The 24,497-nt window shown below is 49.0% G+C and overlaps 1 protein-coding gene across 1 annotated transcript in view; it reads right to left on the bottom strand.

The window, feature by feature from the left end:
• Positions 1-5,729: 5,729 nt before the first annotated feature.
• SEC14L1 (SEC14 like lipid binding 1) overlaps positions 5,730-24,497 on the bottom strand; it is a 63,592-nt gene continuing 44,824 nt past the window's right edge. Inside the window, exons 7-17 of the mRNA XM_039476295.2 lie at positions 23,765-23,999; positions 22,008-22,117; positions 18,127-18,316; positions 16,892-16,980; positions 15,259-15,329; positions 14,224-14,395; positions 13,768-13,902; positions 10,845-10,979; positions 8,165-8,416; positions 6,555-6,733; positions 5,730-6,062 (exon numbers count right to left, since the gene is read on the bottom strand). Coding sequence (XP_039332229.1) covers positions 5,957-6,062; positions 6,555-6,733; positions 8,165-8,416; positions 10,845-10,979; positions 13,768-13,902; positions 14,224-14,395; positions 15,259-15,329; positions 16,892-16,980; positions 18,127-18,316; positions 22,008-22,117; positions 23,765-23,999 — 1,674 coding nt within the window. The 3' untranslated portion in view covers positions 5,730-5,956. The remainder of the gene's footprint in view (positions 6,063-6,554; positions 6,734-8,164; positions 8,417-10,844; positions 10,980-13,767; positions 13,903-14,223; positions 14,396-15,258; positions 15,330-16,891; positions 16,981-18,126; positions 18,317-22,007; positions 22,118-23,764; positions 24,000-24,497) is intronic.

Genomic DNA, 24,497 nt, shown 5'->3' with positions numbered 1-24,497 from the left:
ACACCACACCGCAGGCTCTGCCCTGGGAGGAGGCACCTTCCCTGACTGCTGTGAGGATTCCTTCCTTGTATTTTAAAATTTACAATAGATCTGCTGTAAGAAAAAGAAAGAACTGGGTGGGGCATTTCCTGCAAATTAAAGAGACTGAACTTTCTGGCTAGGCGTGGTGGCTCATGCTTGTAATCCCAACACTTTGGGAAGCCGAGGTGGATAAATCATTTTAGGTCAGGGGTTCAAGACCAGCCTGTCCAAGACAGTGAAGCCCCTTCTCTACTAAAAATAAAAAAGTCGGATGTGGTGGCAAATGCCTGTAGTCACAGCTACTAGGGAGGCCCAGGCAGGAGAATCGCTTGAACCCAGGAGGTGGAGGTTGCAGTGAGCCGAGATCGCACCATGGCACTCCAGCCTGGGTGACAGGAGACTTCATCTCAAAAAAAAAAAAAAAAAAAAGGATAAAGGGCCTGAGCCTTCTGACTTCAGTTTCCCATAATGCAGTCCAACGCTTCCTTGGCCTCTGTATTTTTGCAAATTGGCACCTGGATTCAGAGACTGGATCTACTCAGGTTGGATCATAAAACTCCGGTAAGACTGTCGATCTCTGAGACACAGGGCATCTGGTTGTCTTTTTGTGTGTGTGATCTTAGCAGCTGATGCTTAATACCTACGTCTATTTATTAATCGGGATTGCAGAATGATGTTATTCTATCAGTTTTATAGTCACTAAAAGTTGGAATAATTTTATAGGTACTAATCTTCATATACTATGCATTTAGGAAAGGTCAGGATAAATGCTTGCTTCTTATTTACCAGTTTTCAAAGTAATTGGTTCCTTATCATCCAAAATTGTTATATATTAAAACTATAAACTCATGAATCTTAACATTCAATGGTGTCCTGCAATTATCATCATAAGACAATGATAACTGGGACAAGTTGAACCCGTCCTGTTCCTGGCCAGTGAAAGCCTCTTTGAGTCTGCTACTGAGTCCTTTTGACGTGACCTGGCCTGTATCAGTGCCCTTTATACTCAGAGGTCAAGTTTTGCTGGATGCAAAATTTTTGGCTTACTCTTTCCTTGAAAAATCTGTATTTTCTTCTGGCAGAGAGCTCAGTCCTCAAAATGCCTGATTCCCAGAACGCCCCAAGGACTTTTCCTAAAACATCCTCGGTGCTCCTCCTTCGCAGGCCCCCGCTCTTTCAATGGCGCCCATGGGCTGGATCGCTTATTTTCAACAGCAACACTCTGGAAGGCTTTCCATCCCCCTCTTTTTTTGATTTATAACATCATCCTCATTTTCACTTGGCATTGTTTTTCACTTTGCATTCCAAGTTGTCTCGATTTCTGAAAGGATTCCTGCATTTCTAATTCTTTCTTGAGTTCTGTCACTTCATTTCTGAGGTTCTCTGATTATGCCTTTCACGTTTTGTATCATTTTCTTCATGGTTTTCAGTACATTTTAAGAATTGGTTTTAGGCTGGGTATTGTGGCTCACACCTTTAATCTCAGCACTTTGGGAGGCCGAGGTGGGAGGACTGCTTCAATCCAGAAGTGTGAGAGCAGCCTGGGAAACACAGCAAGCTTTCTTTTAAAACAAAATAAAACATGGGCAGGTGCAGTGGCTCACACCTGTCATCTCAGCAATTTGGGAGGCTGAGGTGGGTGGGTCACATGAGGCCAGGAGTTCAAGACAAGCCCGACCAACATGGCGAAACCCCATCTGTACTGAAAATACAAAAATTAGCGCTGGGCGTGGTGGTGCACACCTGTAGTCCCAGCTACTCGGGAGGCTGAGGCAGCAGAATTGCTTGAACCCAGGAGGCAGAAGTTGCGGTGAAGAGAGATCACACCAGGACAGAGTTAAGACTGGGTCTCAAAAAATAAACGTAGTTTTTAAACGTGTTTTTTGGGTCTGTTTTGCAGGCAGCCTTTCTGGCTTGCTCTCACTGTTGGTGGGAGTATTATTCTCTCCCTATTCTCAGCCTTCTACAGATTTGACTTTGCTCTCTTCCCGCTGCTCATTTTTATGGAAAAGTATTTCATAAGCATTCAGAATGAAGCATGCTTGAAGCGAGCTGCTCGAATGTTGCGGTGCTCCCTCGCTGTTATTTTGTGACATGCTTAAAACCTCGTGTCCGTTTGCTTTCATGGCTGCCCTGCCCATAACCCTCCCAGGCGCTGTGTGGACCTGGCCTCCATCCTGCTTGACTTTCTTCCACTCCAAGCAGTGGAATGTGCTTTACTTCCTCAGCGAGCGGTTCCTTCCAGAACTGAGCCCTGGCAGGTCAGTCCAGGGAGTCCAGAGGGCCTGGTCTGCTCCCCTCAATCCAATCCTGTCCCCAATGTGGCCTCTGTACCCAAGCCTCCAGGTGTACCCCAGCTGGCCTGTGTCACCTGCTGAGCCACCCACTGGTGTTCATGGGGCCTCATGGCTTCTCCTGCTCTCCCATCCATCAGAAGTCTTGAGTGAAACCTCCGCTTCCCCCCCCAGGCACGGATAACCTATGGGTCAGGTCGGTCTTGCAGGTATTGGTGGTTTACCCCAACATGCCTCTAGTTTAGGGTTTATGGGCTACTTTATCACCTAGTTTTATTGTAAATGATGTCCATAGGTTTTTCTTGCTGTTGTGCTAAAAAACATGTAACCAGCACTGCCACTTGAACCATCTGAAAATCAGTCCAGTTGTCCACGGGTTTGAGGTTTCACAGTCTAGTTGTACTGCCATCTTCCCAGCAACGCTGGCTTTCCAAAGCCCCAACTTTTCCAGCAGAACTGACTCAACTGGTTTGTTTCATGATGACATTGATAAGAATGCCTCCACCACAACTCCGGAACCGGAAGACAACCTACGGTTTGGGCTCTGCCGAAGTTCTACAGAGATGGGGAATTGCCGGGTGCGGTGGCTGGCGCCTGTAACCCCAGCACTTTGGGGGCTGAGGTGGGCGTTATCACCTGAGGTCGGAAGTTCGAGACCAGCCTAATATGGTGAAACCCCGTCTTTTAAAAAAAAAAAAAGAGATGGAGTATTAAAGGAAACATGATGTATTACAGAATCATCACACTGGCCGGACTTGGTGGCTCGTGCCTATAATCCAAGGACCCCACAGTGCCTGGTGAGTGGGAACACTGGCTTCTGTACCAAGCTGCCCTGAGCTGCTTTCCAGCCAGCCCTGTGCTTTGGCGAGCCAGCAGCCCGCTCTGCCCACTGGGCTACGACCCCCTAAAGGCCCAGTGACTGGCAGGGACGTGGAGATAAGGTAACACGCTTCCAAAGATCCAAACCTATGTTATTTTTTTGGAGGCACCTGATTAAAGCAATCCTTTCTATTTAGAAAGAAACATCACAGCAGGGATCACACCGTCACCGTGATGTTTGATCCGGCTGCATTTAAGGAAAACCACGTCATGTCTTCCTATAAAAGTGAGGATTACAAAAACTGGGTTTGCTTCTGCATCAGCGAACATACAGCTGTGACCTGTCTGAGGACGGTCTACTCACCTGTGAAACAATCCCACACAAGCGAAAAGCTTTTCTTCGACTCTAGAGTATCAGTACTCTGGCTTCCGAAGCTCTCTTCTTTCTTCAATCTCTAAATTCTCCCAAGAATTCCAAACTGTTCAAGGAAAACTGTTGTTTCACGATAAGAAAAAGCCATTCTTTTCTTTAAACAGTTCACATTTATTATTGATAACAATAAAAAAATCTTTTAAAGACTATCAGTATTGTATTACCAAGAGTGAGGTAATATGTTTACAAAACATTTACAGAATTTGATATGCAAATCACAAGTTTAGGAAGGAAAGTGAATAGAGAGACACTAGTAATAGAGGGAAAATCGAAGAATCGTTAGTACTAAGAAACGGGAAATGACAGCAGCATTTTAAAAGAGTGGCAAGGTACTAAAAGTAGAAACGCGATGCAAACGACATACTCAAACCACAGCTGCCCCAGCTTCCCTCCCAGGGAGAGTGAGACTGGATTACTCAGGAGACCTGGACCCTGTGAGCATTTGTGCAGCCGTGTGCTGGGGGCTCTTAAAGATGCACTCAGTTCTCTGGGGATGAAAGAGTGCCACTCCCGAATCAACTTAAAAAGAACAGATCTTCAGCCTGGGAGGGGCAGGGGATGGCTGCAATTCAAACAGTTCTATAAACATCTCTGGGCACATGAGGACTGTTGAATGAAGCATTTTCTTGGCAGCTGTCAGCAAAATCGCCATCTGAGACACAGAGAAAGAGAAAGAAAGAGAAAGCAGGGACCATCTTCAGGTCCTTGTGATGTGGGAACAGGAGGCACCAAACGGGGGCAGCACAGATGCGCTACTCGCCCTGCCGTACTTCCTGGAAGCAAGGCTTCGGGTACAACTGAGGAGCTGGATCTCTAAAAGCAAACACACCAACGTGGACCAAAGGCAGGTGACCGCGGAGGCCCAGGACAGCTACAGTGTGCAGGGAGCCCCTGGGGCTGACCTGACCGGGCGGGAGGGCTGCTGGGTCCCTCCCCAGCCCTCCTGATCCCTGCACAGGGCACACACGGCCTCCACACAGCCCTCCGGTGACGCGGCACCGACCCAATGCCTCAGAGCAGCGCTGAGACGGCACCACCAGGATTTCCACGCTTACCACGCACACGGGTGACAGCCAACGTGGGGTTTGGCATGAAAAGCACGGCCTCTGCTGCACAGAGACACACGCTGCGTGTCTACCATGGAGGCCGTCCCTATGCGGCTTCCAGACAGATTCTCAAATCCCCTGCTCTTCCCATGAAAAGCTGAAACCTGAGGGCCTGTACCAGGTACAGCAGGCTTTAAAAATCAGGAATTAAACAGAAAATGTAAAAGGCAAACAAATCCCACATTCTGATTTGCTTCTGTAGACTCCTCTGTTACTCAAACTAAGTTTCTACACGCCCCGTCCCCCCAGCCCCTCCTGCCGTCATGCACACACACAGCACATGCACGCACGCACACGCTTGAGTCCACCATTCCCTGTACAAAGATGCAGGGCTCCTACAGGCCACAGGCCACAGGCCACCCTGACGTGGATGTGGCAGATGCTGCTTAGCTATGAATAAAACCCTGTGGACGGTGTCAAATGGCAAATGTGACTTGCTGGTTCCAACGGCCTCTAGCGGCCGCAGGAGGACACAGAGGAGAGATGCCTACGCTGAGCTGACTGCAGGTGAGGGGGCGACGCGTGGAAAGAAAAAGGGTAAGAACCCTCCCCCCACCCAAGTTCACACACAGAAAAATCCAGCTCTAAAAAGTATTAAAAAGATTTGAAAAGGAGGAGAGAGGAAGTAACGTTGAATGATGGCAGCATTTTCCTGGAGTCCCCCGGAGTCCCCCAGAACCCCTCCTGAGCCCCCAGCCCCACTTCAGGACAGCACGTGGAGTGGGGGGGTCTGCCCACGGGACAGGGTGCTCCGCAGGCGGCCTCTGAATCCTCAGAGGAAGAAGGACCTCACGGGCCGTCCCTAAGTCCACAGACCATCTCGACAGTGACAGGAGGTGTGAGGGCCACGATGCAGCTTGGGGGACATGTGCTGGCAGCTTCTGTCCCAGGTGAGGAAGGGCCATCTCTCGAGGATGTCACAGGAATTCATTCACTAACGGACAATGCAGAGTTCGTTGGAAAAATTTTTTGCATCAATATCTGGGACCGCATCAATCTTTTAACTGGTATAAAAGCTACTGTTCTTTCAAGAGAGCCCTTGTGCTCTGGTTGGATTTTGTGCACAACGTAACAAAATCTATGGCTATTGAGTTAAGTTAGGATCAGAGTTAAAACTACCTGCCAAGAGAGTTTTGGGATCAAATGACTACGTTTACCATCCGGAGAGCTACTTGCTATCTAGAGGTGAAAGGAGTCTGTACAATGTCGCGCTGGGTGGGCGGGCGGCCGCAGCTGGCTGTTGGAGGAGGGGCGGTCATCCCCTCTGCACACTAGGCGCGGCACTACCTGGAGATCATGGAGCTGGAGTGGGACTGGCTGGAGGAGGTGGTGGCAGCACTCAGCTGCGAGAAGCCACTGTGGCTGGACTCCAGGCTGGTCATGGAGCCTCTGTAACAGCACAGGGAAGGGCAGGTGAGGACTACCCTGCCCGCCGCCCGCCGCCCACACTGCCTGCTGGACTTCACGGCCCACCCGGCTCTCTGCTCATCTTTCATCCCCATCAGCACTTGCAAACGGGGGGCGGACATGAATAACCACCGGGGGACCAGCTTCCCACAGCCTGCACACAGATGGCATCGTGAGCTAAAGCAAAGGCAAAGCTGCTCGTTCCTGACGCTCTTCCCTCTGCAGACATGCAGGGAGTCACAGTGCAAAGAAATGACCCCAAAGCCACTCCCGCTGCCCTCCCCCGCCAGCATCCCTGAGGCCCACCGACACTGCCTATCCTGCACATGGCACGGGACTGAAAGTCCCCCCGCCCCACCCAGCTCCCCGGCAGCGCCTGCGTGCCGATCCTGCACACGGCCCAGGGCCGCAGGCGACCCCAACCCACCCAGTTCTCTGGTGGCACCTGCTGTGCTGAGGCACGGGCGGCCGTACCTGAAATCCTCGGAGCCGATCACCTCGGTGTAGTACATGACTTTGCACTTGTGCGAAGACACCTGCAGGGAGGCGAGCACGTCGTCCACCCGGGGCAGGCTGCTGGCGGCGCACGCAGGCATGCTGTGGAACTTCCACTGCAGGATGTAGAAGCCCGGCCACCTGGTCACATGGGAGCCCTAAAACGAGGAAGGCAGTGGCAGCTGGCGGCGACACACTTCTCACCCCCAGCCTAAAGCAGGTCTGACAAGAGCCAAGGGGACCGTCTGCAGGATTCCATGTGGCTACAGGACCATCTCAACGCGATTCAGAACCTGCTGTTTTGCTTCACCAGCAGGTGGGAAAATGTCCACCTCTCTACTGAGTGTGGTCACTCCCAGGTGCTGGGAAGGCACAGGAACAGACTCCATGTCTGTGGCCCTCATGAGGCCACCCTCACCCCACCTCCACCTATGGAGGCAGGAGCCTGAAGGGATGGTAGCACCGAGCTGGAGGGAGGGCTCGGCACAGCTTCTCTGAACTGGCCTCACTTTCTCTGACATGCTGACAATCATCCAGCATGTTTGGGGCTAAAGGCACATCACCCTAAAGTGAGGCATCAATCCGCAAAAATCACTTTCTCCATTCGTTCTGAAATTCATGACTGTGGTAATATAGCTTAGAGGTTCATTTTTTTTCTTTTTTTTGAGACGGAGTTTCACTCTTGTTACCCAGGCTGGAGTGCAATGGCGCGATCTGGGCTCACCGCAACCTCCGCCTCCTGGGTTCAGGCAATTCTCCTGCCTCAGCCTCCTGAGTAGCTGGGATTACAGGCACGTGCCACCATGCCCAGCTAATGTTTTGTATTTTTAATAGAGACGGGGTTTCACCATGTTGACCAGGATGGTCCCGATCTCTTGACCTTGTGATCCACCCGCCTCAGCCTCCCAAAGTGCTGGGATTACAGGCTTGAGCCACCGCGCCCGGCTGAGGTTCATTTTTTTTAAACTGGATAAAGTATTCCTTTACTCTGCCTCTAAGACCATTGAAACAGTGACAAGGTTTACCTCTGAAAACTGAAAAGGCAGCAAAATGCTGCATCTATTATGAAGGCCGAAAGCACCCTCCCGCCCTCACCCCCGAGAATTACTGTGAGCGCAGGCACCCAAAATAACAGGCCACAATGTTAAAAGGAACTGAAAGCGTTTGAAACAAATTAGAAGGTTTGGTAATGAGAGTTAATAGCTCCCTAAGTACTCCTGCCTCTCACTTCTATTTAGGGTGATTTTCCTTTGAAAAAGGCAAATGCAACCCAGTGAAATGAGGCCTGGGGGAAGGTCCTCTGCAGCCCAGCTGGCCATGTGCACGCCATGCCTTCCCTTCCTGTCACATGCTGCTTTGGGGAAAAGTCACAGATTCTGTCCAAAAGCACTGCTAGGCTGGACCTCTTTCCTGTGAGACCCGATCGGCTTCCCGAGTCACTCTGCTCCTCCAGGCGAGATGCTCCTCTGCAGACGGCATCTCAAAAGCGACACAGGCTGCTCAAGGAGTGACGCAAAGACTCCCACTCAAGACAGAGTCGCCCAGCTGCACAGTCACGGACGCGCGATCAGACGTGCGCGTGACGTTACCTGCACGCTTTCTCCTTCTTTGCAGATCAGAGGCGACTCCACCATGCTGTAGTCGCGGCCCAGCTGCCAGACTTTGTCTATGAGCTGCACATTGTTCCCGCCTGGAGAGGTGATGCTGTGGGCCCCCAGGGAGTCCTTTTTGGGTGGCTGTGGCGACCTCTTGGAGTGATAGATGTTGAAGACAATGTCCCCTTTGCACACGTCGAAATCCCAAGTGATGACTGAAGAGGCATCCACAATCTGAACGAGAATCTGAAAAAGAGACGGTGTCAGGCAGCCACACTCCACGAGCACAGGCCGTGTGCTGGCGCACACCATCCCCGCCAGGGGCTCCAGGCCCAGGTGCCCACGCTGGGGAGGGAAAGGCTGAATGGGCACGGGCGGATGTCTTTGCCCAGAGTCACACCACCATCCGTCTCTCAACCGCTGGCTCCTGCCACATGTCGTGCACCAAGCTCTGCGCTCTTTGTGACCTGCACCTACAGGCCCAAGAGCCCCTGTACACCATCTTCAGACACACGTGAAGAGACCAACCAGGTCTTAGTGTAACACCAAACGCTGAGCTTGTACACGAGTGGTTCAGAGGACTGGCCTGGGCTGGAGAGCAGCAGAAGGCCCTGGAGAAGGTGAAAGCTGAGGAAACAGAAGGCGGGGGAGCCTCAGGACAGTGTTCCAGCAAGGGGAAAGAAGGGGCACGGCACCAGGCCTGCCGTGTGAGGCTGGCACGAGAGCAGTGGCAAGGCTGGTGAGTGGGATGAGCCCCTGGCATGGTGGAGGAAGCGGCGGGTCAGCCCCCCGGGTGCTGAGAACCAGTCGGAAACCTGAACATATACGGTGCCGACAGAGCTCCTCGGCAGGGAATGATCAAAGCTGGTTTTAAAGATTAGTGTGGGAGGAACGTGAGAATTAAAAGCAGCTGTGCAGAGTTCTGCATTCACTGAAAGCTCCGCCTAAGGAAGCAGCAGAACCAGGCCCACGGCCCTCTGCCCTGGCGCCTGCCCATCGGCCCACTGTGTGCCATCTCCGTGCCATTCAGCACTTGGCTGCTCTGCAAGCCGGGCTCCTTTTCCAACCCCACTACTGCCACTTCACCACCGAAACACCACTCTGGAATGCCCTTCCACAGCAGATTCAACGAGGTACAAGAGTCCTGTCTAAGGACAGCAGGCAGCACTACGCAGCACGGCCCACTCTTCAGCAAAGCAGCTCCCAGGCGGCTGCAGCCCGAGACCCTGGCCCCTGCGCTGGCAGGCACCTCTTTGCTGCACTCACAGCTGGGGTCTCTGCTCTAGCCTGCATTTAGGTTTGTTACCATCTCGGATCTATGCTTTATTTAATACCCAAAGCAGAACTGAGGTTTTGACCACGTGGATGTTTACAGATGCCCCCTGATTCACATGAAACACACTGCACCCCAAGTTCCTGAAACATGGATAGGAGTGACAGCACATACTCAACAATGAGTAAGGACCCAGCCTCCTGGAGAAAAGAAATGAAGACGGATAATCCTCAAGATGTTAGGAAATGTGAGATTCCCCTGTGTATCTACAAGTAAGGCATACCAAATCTGTCTCTGCTTGTTCAAACCATGGCAATTGTTCCCTGATCCACCTGCCAGGTGAGGCGCTCAGGAAGACAGTGCAGCAGAAGCCATTGGCCGACGGCTGACCCAGGTGCCGCCATGGCAGGAAGCAGGCTGGAGTCAGCACCACTGCCCAAGCCAGCACCGTATCCTCACCGAACACCTGCTCCGCATAGAGCCCCACCATCCTCTCCGGCAACTCTGGGCCACGAACCTGGCCCTTGAGCTGAGAAGGGAGACTCTGCTGCAGGCCCCTCCTGCTTCAGGTCACTCGTGATGCTACAGGGCAAACACAAGGCGTGCAAAGCACATGGAAAGCTCCTGCTTCTGCACCAAAAGTAACAGCAAGAAAGGAACACAGACTTACAGAAATCAGAAAATTCCCAAAATATCTATAAATAACCAAAACCCAGTCAAGAAAGTAGCAAATGGGCCGGGCACAGTGGCTCAGGCCTGTAATCCCAGCACTTTGGGAAGCCCAAGCAGGTGGATCACCTGAGGTCAGGTGTTCGAGACCAGCCTGGCCAACATGGTGAAAATGTTTCTACTAAAAACACAAAGATTAGTCGGGTATGGTGGCGGGTGCCTGTAATCCCAGCTACTTGGGAGGCTGAGGCAGGAGAATCACTTGAACCCGGGAGATGGAGGCTGCAATAAGCTGAGATCGTGCAACTGCACTCCAACCTGGGTGACAGAGCAAAACCCCATCTCAAAAAAAAGAGAAAGAAAGAAAGAAAGAAAGAAATAGTAGCAAATGAAACTTGTTCAGTATAACCAAGAAATAAACTAAGTTCAGGAGTTAAGTGCTTCAACAAGGAAAGATGAGTTATTCCTATCTCTGTGTTTGGTGTCTTTAGTAAAATGGAGGTCAAGAGATCCAATTTCCTTTCCAGGCACTCTGATCAAGCACTTTTCTATTCTGAGAGACCTGTTCTTCCACGTTGACATTTACTGAAACTAGGTATCAAGTGTCAACAAAAGCCTAAAGACAAAGACCAGAAAACTGAGCACTGTTCTCAATGGAAGACTGCCAGCAGCCCTGCGGGGGTGGGGGGACCGGCTGCCCAGGTGCCCTCCGGTGCAGGAAGGCGGGTGTACCTCATGCGGGGCTCCTTTGAAGACGCTTGCAGACTGGTAGATGGTCTCGGTCCAGAGCTTGAGGTCTTCATTCTCTAGCTCCTCTGCAGTCCGGTACAGAGATTTGGGGACCAGTCCACCCTCTGGCACTTCGCACTGGAAACAGAAACACAGCAGTGAAAGCTGTGCAAACACAAACCAACCCCACGATACACAGCCGCCAGCCAGCACCATCCCGCTACGCTCCACTCCTGGAAGTTGCTGAGAAAATGGAAAACACTGGCAGGGTCGTAAAATACTCTGCACTGCTGAGCGGTATGTTTTTAAACCACTTCAACATGTATTTCACTTTGCAAAAATGAGAACAAGTCCAAGCTGATTTACCACAGAATCACAGCAACATGCATGAGGCACTACACCCAATTACTAAAGATGGCTCCTTTAAGCATTAGGGGTATTTACGTTGCCCTGTAAAGGAAGAGCATTACTTTAAGAAGAGTTTTGCTCTCAATAGCCACAGGCGTTATTTTTATGCTATGAAATTATAGTCAAGATACAGCATCAATGAATGATGTTTTGTGTCTAAAGTCGAACGACTGGTCCATAACACCAGACAAAACCTAATGAAGAACTTCTTTTGAATTTGCCTGAAACAAGTTGAATTAGAATTTGTACATATCGTCAATCTCCTAATTAACCTTGATACAATGACTCCACACTCAAGTTCATAAAATCCAAGTCCTCCCTTTATCATCAGCCCTGGGAAGCAACTACATAGAAAATAAACGTCTCTGTCTTCAGCCTGCAGCACAGCATGAGTGGAGAAGAGTCACAGCAGCGAGAGCATGCTGGCAAAGTCCCAGCCTGGCCCATGGTTAATAAACTCTGCCAGCAGAGAGCAGACGTGCACAGCCTCCTTTCAACAACCAGCCCGAACAGCAGCTCAGGACAGCGGTGAAGAAGTCTCAGAAGGCCCACATTTTGGGAGAGCTCAATTAACCACAGAGACATTCAACACGGCAAACACACTCTGGAAGTCAGCATGTGACAACACAGCTGTGACTGGCAGTCGGAGTCAAGTCTCCTTGTGTGCCAGCTCAATTCTTCCCGTCGTAATCGCTTCGGGATGGTTAGCTCACATAACGAAAGGAGTTCAGAGGTTTCGACAAACGTGAGGCCATGTTAATTTAACCTCAGAGACACTTGCTAAATTCGGGTCCCATGACTTTTAGTATTACTTACTCGCTCTTTGCATTGCACTGTGATGATGCCTGTCACTTCCTGAAACTGGAACTGATAAAGTAAAAGCTACATTTGTTTTCTAAATTTCTCTAACCATTCAGAAAGTCCGAAGTCCCTTGAGTGTCCAATTCACTAGCTAAATATGTGAGTCAAACCCAGTGGGTACACATCTCAAACGGGTAACTTTATATGAAGGATGACTAGAGCCCTTGGATAAGAAGCTTCATTCCCTGCTGAGTTCAGCTGCCACCACGTGCCACGGGACAAGTCACTGGGACTTCCACAGGCTTTGGCTTCCTTAACACTCCTGTGGCACAACGTGCACCGTGGCTAGAAGGCTGGAAGGAGCCCAAGGTTCCGAGCTTTTCAGAGCACAGGGTACAGAAGTGGAGGCCTCTGCTTGATTACCCAGCAACTCCGTGTATTAAAAACCCCAAACATATTTTGAGAGCCATTTCTCTTCATTCTTCTACTTTAAAAATGTTATCCAGACCAGGCGTGGTGGCTCATGCCTGTAATCCCAGAACTTTGGGAGGCCGAGGTGCGCAGATCCCTTGAGGTCAGCAGTTTGAGATCAGCCTGGCTGACATAGTAAAACCCTGTTTCTACTAAAAATACACAAATTCAACGGGTGTGGTGGCGCATGCCCGTAAGCCCAGTTACTCTGGAGGCTGAGGCTGGAGAATTGCTTGAATCTGGGAGGTGGAGGCTGCAGTGAGCCAAGACTGCAACACTGCACTACAGTCTGGGGGACACGGGGGAGACTCCATCTCAAAAAAAAAAAAAAAAAAAAAAACACCCAAAAATGTTATCCAGCCTGGGGCAACATGATGAGGCTCCGTCTCTACAAAAAATACAAATATGAGCTGGTTATGGTGGCGCATGCCTATAGTCCCAGCTACCTGGGTGGTTGAGGTAGGAGGATCACCTGAGCCCATGAGGTCAGGACGCAGTGAGCTGTGATCTGTGATCACACCACTGCACTCCAGCCTAGGTGACAGAGCAGGACCCTGTCTCCACAAAAATAAAGGAGGGGGAGGGGTGAGTGAAACATTTTGAGAACTGATTCAATTTAACAGTATTTTTAAAAATACGGCCGGGCGCGGTGGCTCAAGCCTGTAATCCCAGCACTTTGGGAGGCCGAGGCTGGTGGATCACAAGGTCGAGAGATCGAGACCAACCTGGTCAACATGGTGAAACCCCGTCTCTACTAAAAATACAAAAAATTAGCTGGGCATGGTGGCGCGTGCCTATAATCCCAGCTACTCAGGAGGCTGAGGCAGGAGAATCGCCTGAACCCAGGAGGCGGAGGTTGTGGTGAGCTGAGATCGCGCCATTGCACTCCAGCCTGGGTAACAAGAGCGAAACTCCGTCTCAAAAAAAAAAAAAATACGACAGCTCCTCTAAAATGGTTTAAAGATCTGATTCACACAAAGCCCTGTGAATAAAGCGAGCTGCAATTGTATCTGATTCTACAACAAATTCTCATTTTTATTTAACCACGAAGAAATGTATAGTATCAACAATTACTTCAATGGTCCTCTTTAGCTTGATCCTGGATCAGAGAAATGGCGGCCAAAAGAAACGAAACAGAAACAAAACATCCCAATGTAAAGTTCTGAAAATCATCTGTGCAAATCAACACTGACCTCTCCCACCTGTCTAAGGAGCCAAGTGCGCAGTTCCTCCCCTCGCTACATACCATGCACTCCCCGCTCAGGAAATCTGGAATAATCTCTTTGTCAATGTAATCCAGCAGGCCTCCCGGACCCTGGTAGTCGTTTCCTGCATAAATGAGGAATTTCCTTCTGGTGTTGTCATCAATGAAGGGACTCACCTGTGACAAAGAGAAAAGACCATCGAGTCATATCTGATCTGAGGCCTGAATGGCAAAGATTAAAATGACAATAAGGTTATGAATGGGGGGGATTTCAAGTTTATATACTTTTTCTGTAAAGTCTGTTTGCATGGCATTAGGACACTCAGACAGACTTTGCTCTTCTTCCCCCTTCCCTAAACAATTTGAGAAATTTTTTATCTTTGCATGTTGTTTTTTTCTAAGTAGTTAAGGCTTTGGGTCACAGACACGTGTGTATGAATGCATGTGTATGTGCTTTCCAAATGGCTCACAGTGACTGCAAAAGGCATCTCAACCCACCAGCGTCCAGAGCACAGGAAACACCCTGGGTGCCCGCAGGATGAGAAGGCGGCCCAGCGTCTCGGGGTAATTGGCCTCCACCACCTCGATGATCCGCAGCAGCGCTTTGACGCCGGGTCTCCACAGGTGGCGCATGTTCAGCCCTTCCAGGTCCACCAGGCAGGTCCAGGAGCTGCGGGTTGTGCAGAGACGTGTTACACTCAACAGACGGCAGCACACTTAGTAAACCGTGTCTTAGGACCTTTTTCCTTTCTGGTCATTTATAGCTATTTCCAAATACACAATTATCAATTTCTTAAAATTACAGTGCTATGAACTCTGTTTATCTGTATTTGTACGAAACACACAGGATCAGTGTGGTAGGACCAAGCCTGAAACTGCAGGGCTGATTGGGAGCACATGGAAATCCCTCTCAGACGTGCTCAGTGAACCGGCAGGCAAAGCCACGGTGTGCTGTCCTCCACGTGCTAAACCACCCCTCACCTGCCATCAACAGGGCACACAGCTGCTATTTTAACACATACTGTGTCTGAACTGCAGTGAGCTATGCTTCAACAGCGAGGGGCAAGCAGTCTCAGGAGCTGAGAATACAGCAGTGAGCAAAGAGCCCTCAAAATCCCTGTTCTCATGGAACTTATAGCCCAGTGAACCATCTACACCCTTACCAATGTCAACCTTTGAATCACTGAACATTTTTAGAACTGTGGATTGAAACTGAAAGCGTGGTTTCAGAACAGAGTCATCTGGGTGAGGAGGAGAGGCACAAACAAGGAACTGACGTGCAGCCCTGGGCCCACGTGGACCACACCAACCAGGCAGGCAGGCCAGCCCACCCAGGCTGATCGACAGCAATGCTTGGGACAGGAAACAGTGACTGTCTGTCCCTCGCCACTGGCCTTATTACATGTGCACCTCCTTTCCTCCTTTTAGAGCATCTTGGAAAATAAGAAGCAGATTTTACTTCCAAAAACTAACTAGAAATATTTAATTTGTTTTCTCAGTAAGTTGAAAGGAAAAGCAAAATCCCACAGCTACCTGATAGGCCGTCCGAAGACTTTTGTATTCTCTTCACATCGTCTTAGCCCTTCTTCATTTATGGAGAGAACCTACACACACAAGAGGATGAAAATTTCCCATGATTAGTCTCAGGCTGAAACTAACGCGTCCAGCTATGGAAGAGGGACACAAGCAGCATGTTACAGGTTAAGTGTGTAAACCAAAAAAGTGACCTATGTAGGTTTTCTTACACATTCGCATGTGCTAACCACATCACCAACAACAAAAAAATGGGACCCTTGAAAGAGAACAAACACTGTCATGTACAGCAAAGGTAACAGCTATCCAAAGAGAAGTGCAGGCCAGAGGAATCACAGGATGCACAGGGGCCTCACACTGCGGCTCTGTCTTCAGAACGAGTGCATGGGAACAGTAGATAAGCGTCTGTGAGTGTGCAAACACTTTAAAACCACATGCCAGCCAAGAGAAAAGGCAGCCTTACAACAGACTTCAGGCATGGCTCAAGAGATCCTGTGTTTCAGATTAATAAACCCTTTCCCTGCAGATGAAGTCCATCCATATCTTCAGGTGTGAACATGTGCATGTGTGGATAAACACACATGGCGGTGGGGGCAGACTAACAGCAATACACCAGGGAACGCCAACAGTAAGCCAGGCTCAGCGGTGGTGCTTGTAAAGGCCCAGCTACTCAGGAGGCTGACATGGGAGAACCACTTGAGGACAGGAGTTTGAAGGTGCAGTGAGTGATGATCACGCCCATGAATAGACCCTGCACCCCATGGGGGTGCCTTTAAAAAAAAATGCTGGCCAGGTGCAGTGGTGCATACCTATAATCCCAGCACTTTGAGGCAGGTGGATCACCTGAGGTCAGAAGTTCGAGACCAGCCTGGCCAACATGGTGAAACCCCGTCGCTACTAACAATACAAAAAAATTAGCTGGGCATGGTGATGGGCACCTATAATCCCAGCTACTCCAGAGGCTGAGGCAGGAGAATCACTTGCACCCAGGAGGCGGAGGTTGCAGTGAGCTGAGATCACGCCATTGCACTCCAGCCTGGGCAACAAGAGCGAAACTCTGTGTCAAAAAAATAAAGAAAAAATAAAGCCCAAAGTGCGTACTTCAGGGTAACGGGGTCATAAATGTGCGTTTTAAGTTTGTTTGTTTTCAAATTAAAGGGCCATCTTCTTCTCTGGGAGGGGAGGCACAGCTACACACTGACCGCAGCAGCGGAGCGGGGGCGGGCCGGAGTCAGGGAGACGACGGGTCAGCAGGGCCTTCAGGATGGTGCAGAGAAAGACGCAAGAGCGCGCCTCAAGGAAGGGCCAGCGGAAAGAATGCTACCAAGAGGTCTGCTGTGAGCAGGAGCGTCCCAGGAGAGGGCAATTCCACGTGGGAGTGCATGGAAGATAGAACCACCGCCACGCAGCATCTCGGGGGAGACCCTGACTGCTGCACTGACGTGCCAATGAGACACACTTTCACAACTTCTGTGTCTTCTTTGCAAATTTTAAGACTACATTAACATATTTTCAGTTCTAACTACAAAAGCAATTCACGTTTGTTCTAACAAGCTGGTTAACACCCCCATCCTGCCGGCAGAAAGACAGTGACACCACAGTGGAGCCTGGGGTCTCTCAGCCCCGCACTTACGTATCTCAGCAGGGCCTCCTCCCCGAGCGCTCTCACCAAGCCTTTGGTGTCCATCTGCCCCAGCCTGAGCACGTAGAGGGGCCGCCCATCTGCAGGGGAGGGGAAGGAATGGGTTATCGGCACCGTCCCAGCTGGCACTGAGGATACGACTCTAAGACCCTCAACAGGAAGACGCCTGTTCGCCTACGTTCTGGGTGCGCTTGAAGGTCTTTCTGATTCTTAGAAGTGGCAACTGACTTCTGTGTGGGGTAGGGAGTGTGTGTACAATATTTTTCCCCAAAAGTTGTAAGCGAGAAAAACAAAAACCAACGGACAGAGAGAGTAGCTGTGCAGAGTCCTGGAAACAGAAGGCCGTGCCAGGATGAGGGGAACCCGTCCGGGGCTCAGTCTCCTCACTTTGAACAACTGGGGCTGCCCAAGAGCTCAGACTCTCAACAGCAAGGGAACATCAGACTAGCCAGACACTTCCGTGACTACAGACGACTTTCACATCTTCTTTCTTAGAAAATAGTTATTTTTCATGTCATAGATCACTACAAACTGAACGCAAGATTTTTAAAAGCCAGCTTCCCTCAATTCCCACTCCCGAAGAACGGTCAGTTCTACAGTGCTTCCCTCTCACTGATGCTTCCAATTCCTCCCTGCCCAGCTGGCAAACTCTGGCTTAGGAAGGAGTGTATTTCTGACAGTGCAGGTCTTCCTGCAAGGCGGGGTATGGAAGGCATTCAGGGGAACTGTGTTTCCGGTTCTCATTTAAATCGCTCTTCATTTGAGGTGCATCGCCACCCTTCATCCACGCCCTACTCCCAAGGCAGAACCGAAGTGCTCACTGCTGATGGAAGAAAACCTGGCTGAACCATTTTCAGCTATCGTAGGGTTTAAGTCATCGAAAATTCCCTTAATTAACACTGTGCTCGCTGTCTTTTCAACAGGTCAAAACAAACTGTACTGCACTGAAGAAGCCAAATCACTTGCCCAAGGATGGCGTGCGTCCGTGGGGAAGCAACAGGCCCAGGCCCCTCCTGGCTGCCCAGGGCGGGACGGGAGTGTGCCCGTAGTGGAGTGGAGCATCAGTCTGTTCAACGTGGGAAAAGATGCCCAGTTCTCAGAGTGAAGAGAAACGCGCACTCAGCAGGGCCCCACTCAACCCCATGGAAGGAGGTCTTAGAGGATCTCTTCAATGGCACAGCAAGACAAATGACGGAAACACAGACGGTTTCAACTCCATCCGGTACCTTTGTCGTGATGATGCCAGCCTCCTGCGTAGTAATCCTGAAGGACCTGTGGAGGGGTCCAGGTATCGAGAATGTAGTCTACCTGGTGCTGCTTCCGCCACGTCAAAGATTGACACATGATCTCTCTGGCTTTGTCAATATTAAAATCCCGCGCACGTAAGAACCGAAGAATATGCTCATCTTTTGGAATCTATTAAGAGAGAAAGATGTTTCTAAACAATGTTAAAAGTTGCAAAGGGCACTTTGGGAGGCCAAGGCAAGCGGATCACTTGAGCTTAGGAGTTCGAGACCAGCCTGGCCAATATGATGAAACCCCATCTCTACTAAAAATATAAAAATTAGCCAGGCCTGGTGGTGCATGCCTGTAATCCCAGCTACTCAGAGGCTGAGGCAGGGGAGGATCACTTGAACCTGAGAGGTGGAGGCTGCAGTGAGCCAAGATCGCACTACTGCACTAATAAAAAAGTTGCTAAGGGAGTAAGACTCTAAAATTTCCACTTTTCTCTGGGAGACAGGCTCTCTCATTCTGTCACCCAAGCTGGAGTGTTGTGGCGCCATCTCAGCTGACTGCAGCCCCCGACTAGAGGGCTTAAGCAACCCTCCCACCTCAGCATTCTGAGTAGTTGGGACCACGAGCACACGCCACCACACCCAGCTAATTTTTGTATTTGTAGAGATGTGGCTTCCCCGTGTTGACCAGGCTGGTCTCAAACTCCCGAGCTTAAGCGATCCTCCCACCTTGGCCTCCCAACATGGGATTATAGGCATGAGCCACCACATCTGGCCTAAAACTCCCACATATAATCAACAGTGAGCTGCATTATTATACTACTTTAAATGAGCTGGTACCAGAAAAATCTCCCTTACTACTCTAGAGAAAATCAGCATTATCAGTTTGAATAATCTTTATAGTAATCCATTTTGGTTTCCGCAAAGTACAGCAAAGGCATAAATGACACCCTAAACACCAAATGCTTCAATTCTATGAACGATCAGATCTATGAATTATGAAATACACTTTTCTGTATACATACTACATTTAAATAAAAAGTCAGAATAAAAGTCAGACACCTGGCTTCTGAATGGAAACCCTTGCAGTGCGAGTGACTAAGGAGAATTAAACATGGGCGATGTTGAGAAAGGCAAGATTTTTGTTCCAAAGGGTGCCCAGTGCCATGCCATGGAAAAGGAGGCCAGCACAAGACTGGACCAGATCTCCACAGTCTCTCTGGGTGGAAGACAGGTCAGGCCACTGGACCCTCTTACACAGATGCCAATAAGAACAAAGGCATCACCTGCAGTGAGGACACGCTGATGGGGTATTTGGAGAATCCCTCGAACAAAAATGGTCTTCACTAGTGTTAAGAAGGAGGCAGAAAGGGCAGACTTGAAAGTTTATGTCAAAAAAGCTACTAATAAGTAATAATTGGTCACTGCATTATTTATTACAAAACCGAAATGTCATGACTTTTTTTTCTGAGACGAAGTCTCACACTGTCACCCAGGCTGTAGATGCAATCTCGGCTCACTGCAACCTCCGCCTCCCGGGTTCAAGCCATTCTCCTGTCTCAGCCTCCCGAAGCTGGGACTACAGGCATGCGCCACCACACCCAGCTAATTATTTTGTATTTTTAGTAGAGATGGGGTTTCACCCATGTTAGCCAGGATGGTCTCAACCTCCTGACCTCGTGATCCGCCCGCCTCGGCCTCCTAAAGTGCTGGGATTACAGGTGTGAGCCACCGCACCCAGACTTTGCCATGACTTTTTAATGTGTACCATAATTTAATACATCTATCTCACACACCAGAATTCAGATCATGAATGATCATCAGAATATTTTTGTTGGGCAATCCTGATTCAACTAAGGCTAGCTTCCACTTAAAGCACTATGTTCAGTTTTTTGAATTTTAAGAATTCTGATTCAGAGGCCGGGCACAGTGGCTCACACCTGTAATCCCAGCACTTTGGGAGGCTGAGGTGGACGGATCACGAGGTCAGGAGATCCAACATGGTGAAATCCCATCTCTACTAAAAATACAAAATTTAGCTGGATGTGGTAGCGTATGCCTGTAATCCCAGCCACTCGGGAGGCTAAGGCATGAGAATCACTTGAACCAGGGAGTCAGAGGTTGCAGTAAACCGAGATCATGCCACTGCACTCCAGCCTGGTGAAGAGTGAGACTCCATCTCAAAAAAAAAAAAAAAAAAAAAAAAAAAATCAGTATGACAAGAAATGTAGCAAGTTAAACTTTACTTCTGAATTCTTTACTACTTAAGTTAGACTAAGTTATAATTTAGCATTGTCTTTTAAAAGCCATTTGAGGCTGGGCACAATGACTCTTACACCTGTAATCTCAGCCTTTTGGGAGGCTAAGGTAGGCAGATTACTTGAGGTCAGGAGTTTGAGACCAGCTTGGCCAACATGGTGGAACCCTATTCTCTACTAAAAATACAAAAATCAGCCAGAAATGGTGGCAGAGCTAATCCCAGCTCTCCAGAGGCTGAGGCAGGAGAATAGCCTGAACCCGGGAGGTAGACGTTGCTGTGCGTCCAGACTGCACCATTGCACTCCATCCTGGGAGACAGAGCCACTCTGTATAAAAAAAAAATTCTAAAACATAAAACTGTAGAACTACCATGTGTCTATGTGATTGGCAATGGTGCCTTTGCCAACTCATTAGAAAGATTAGACGAGATATACACAAAGTTAAAAATTATGAGTGATCATAAGACTTAAGATAATTAAAAACAAAAATAACAGATTAAAGAAAAAGTTAGAATACAAAAAAGCATGTTGGGCTTTCGTAACGTGGCGGTGTTGCTAACACACACAGGAATCTTTTCCAGATTCCAACACTGTCAATCAACAGGCCGGCTTCCTTGAATAAAGAACAAGGCCAAGGCCGTGTTCTGAGTGTCACATGGACTAAGTGTCTTCCTCCGTGGCCATGTGCTTACCAACTCAGAGGCTGGTCCATGAGGAGAGTAAGAAGGGAGTGGGAGCATGAGCTACTCACAACCCCAACTCCTGGGAAATAACTCAAAAGCATGTGGCCTACTGACGTGGCGTCATCTTCACTCAGAAGGGAAGTTACGTGACGTGGTTAAGAATGTAGCTTCCGAAACAAACGGCCTGGGTTCAAATTCTGACCCCACCACTCGCTATGTGAGACCCCAGGGAAGTTAGTTCACTCCTCTGCACCCCAGTTTTCTCACATGTAAAGCCAGGGAGAAAAACAGCACCAGAGAGAGCTGCTGACAGGGCTGAAGAAAGACCCTGAAACAAGTGTCTAATAATGGTCAGTATACAGCAAATGGCAGCCATCTGACTGCAGCGTTCTCTTGATGACTGGTGCTGAACAGTACTCGGTGATTTGGTCTCGAGTAACCAGACTGACAGAATTAGAGATTAGGCCGACTGCATGCAATGCCTAGTTTCCCTTTACTAGATGACGTCAACAACTCGCTTAGACACACACCAGGCTCTGCTCACTACATAAGGCTTATACAAATCTACACCCTTATGAGGCTGAAATTTCACTAAAATCCTGAAAATTAAGCTCAAACTTCTCTCATCTCTGATAAATCTCTGAACTCTTTTTACGGCTTCCAAAAATCTGAACGTATGAATACTTGGAACACAATGTTGCTTCGTAACCTGACACTGTCAGCCAGACCTTGCTCTGTGAAGTCTAAAAACATGCAGTTAATCATGCGTTATCACTAGCTTAAGGACGCAGATTCCACAGGGATACATATTCAACGACTTCTAGACTGGAAGGAACAATGACTGTGGAAGCCGGGTGACTACGGGCAGGAAGAGATTCCATGATTTCACGTAGCCCCGGCCCTGCACGCTGGGCGTGGAGCCAGCACTCACTTTGCCCTTGTGAGTCTCCTGGAGCCACTGGCGAAGTCTAATGAGGCAGCTCTCCTGCAGTGGAGTCAAATCACCCAAGTATCTCTTGATGTAGTCGGCATCTAGTTTGTCTGGAATGTAAGCAACATTGATTTACAACAAAAAACACTAAAGCTCTAGGCTCCCAAAGTCCTTCTGCTCAGCGGAGTTAACGTGTAGCCCTAGAGTCTAGAGGCAAATGAAACCGCAGAGATGGCAGATGTAAACCAGATCCCTAGCAGGCTTCAGGGACAGGCCTTGAGAGAAGTCACCGACTAAACCACAGGTAAACTTTCTGCCTCACTCATCTTTCCCTGATTACCGCTGAGTTACCTCTATCGCCAAATTACTATACTACTCATGGCTATAACAGACATTAATGACTGTTTTAATTCTAAGAGAAACATAACACAAAAAGAACTTACAAGATACAAAATTTAAGAAAAAACAAAAAAAACAAGCAAATCTAAATCTATTTTGAATAGAGCTACTGTGTTCAAGAATGTAAGAAATCTGGTGGCTCACGCCAGTAATCCCAACTATTCAGGAGGCTGAGGCAGGCAGATCACCTGAGGTCAGGAGTTCAAGACCAGCCTGGCCAACATGGTGAAACACAGTCTCTACTAGTAATACAAAAAGTAGCCAGGTGTGGTGGTGCATGCCTGTAATCCCAGCTACTCAGGAGGCTGAGGCAGAATCACTTAAACCCAGGAGGTGGAGGTTGCACTGAGCCAAGATGGCACCACTGTACTCTAGCCTGGGCAGAGTGAAACTCTGCCTCAAAAAAAAAAATAATAATAATAATAATAACGTAAGAAACTTTTTTCCTGATAAGGTAAAATAAACTAGACGAATGAGACAGCAAAGTAAGTATAACAAAAATTCCCAAGTTAAAAAATAAAATACATCCCCAAACCATCTGCCCACCCCCATCACTTGTTGAAATCTCACAAATGGCACAGTTTGGCTGTAGAGAAAAATGTACAGAAAAATAAACACCCAGCTTGGGCTACATAGTGAGACCATCTCTACAAAAAATTTTTTAAATTAGCCAGGTGTGGGCTGGGCACAGTGGCTCATGCCTATAATCCCAGCACTCTGAGAGGCTAAGGTGGGTGGATCACAAGGTCAGGAGTTCAAGACCAGCCTGGCCAACATGGTGAAACCCCATCTCTACTAAAAATACAAAAAATTAGCTGGACGTGGTGGCGTATGCCTGGAGTCCCAGCTACTTGGGAGGCTGAGGCAGGAGAATCAGTTGAACCTGGATGGCGGAGGTTGCAGTGAGCCAAGATTGCAACACTGCACTCTAGCCTGGGTAACAGAGCAAGACTCCATCTCAAAAAAAAAGAAAAACACCTTCCTTAGGTCAGGCATGGTGGCTCATGCCTATAATCTCAGCATTTTGGGAGGCCGAGGTGGAAGGGCTGCTTGAGCTCAAGAGTTCAAAATCATCCTGAGCAACATAGTGAAGACTCCCCTCTCTTAAACTAACAAACACCTTCTGGTATCAATAAAATAATAATTTGATATAACCCCTTTTCCCTATTAACAAAAACTCTAATAAGAAGTAAAATGAATGTGTTATAAAAGCTAGAGGGCAAGGCCCAGAAACGAGAGACGGGTCTTTTCTTTATGAGTTACCTAATGTCTCAAGGAACAGGCAAAGCAAACAGAGAGAAAATGGCCATGCAGATGTCCCCAGCCTTGCTCTCAGGATGAAGCCCCGCCAGACCCACCATCAGGGGTGCCCACCACGGGCTCAGGTGCGCTGGGGCTGCTGAGGGCATCGCCGCTCAGCCCCTCCTTGAAGGCGGCATCTGGGATGACAACGGCCATGGACGCTGCTTGTTTCTTGCAGGAGGATGAAGATGTCTCTGAAGAGGGCGTGATGGAAGGCGGAGTCCAACGGGGCACAAAGGTTACGCCTTCTTCTTCCAACTGGCGAAGGTAGTATTCAATGATTTCCTTTCCCTTTACAACAAAACCAGTTCAAAAGTGAGTATGTAGTCAACATTCAAATTATTTATCCCTCCCAAGATTTTTCTTTTTTTCTAGCCAAGAGAAGATGGTGAACCTCACAGGCTTTTTTATTGAGACAGGGTCTCGCTTTGCGGCCCAGGCTGGAGTGCAGCGGCATGATCACAGCTCACTGTACCCTCAACCTCCTGGACTCAAGCCACCCTCCTACTTCAGCCTCCCCAGTAGCTGGGACTACAGGCATGTGCCACCAAACCCGGCCAATTTTTGTATTCTTTGCAAAGACGGGGTTTCGCAATGTTGCCCACGCTGGCCTTGAACTCCTGGACTCAAGCATTTGCCCACCTCAGCCTCCCAAAGTACTGGGATTACAGGCATGAGCCATTGTACCCAGTCTCTCACAAGCTTTTAAAACACCAATAAAACTGAATTTCTACAAAATAAACAGGAAAATAAGGCCAAATGCTTTTGTGTTTTTATTTAACTTACTCT

Source organism: Saimiri boliviensis, chromosome 17 (genome assembly GCF_048565385.1).
Source record: "Saimiri boliviensis isolate mSaiBol1 chromosome 17, mSaiBol1.pri, whole genome shotgun sequence".
NCBI lineage: Eukaryota > Metazoa > Chordata > Mammalia > Primates > Cebidae > Saimiri > Saimiri boliviensis.
This window is presented reverse-complemented; position numbering and strand designations above follow the sequence as displayed.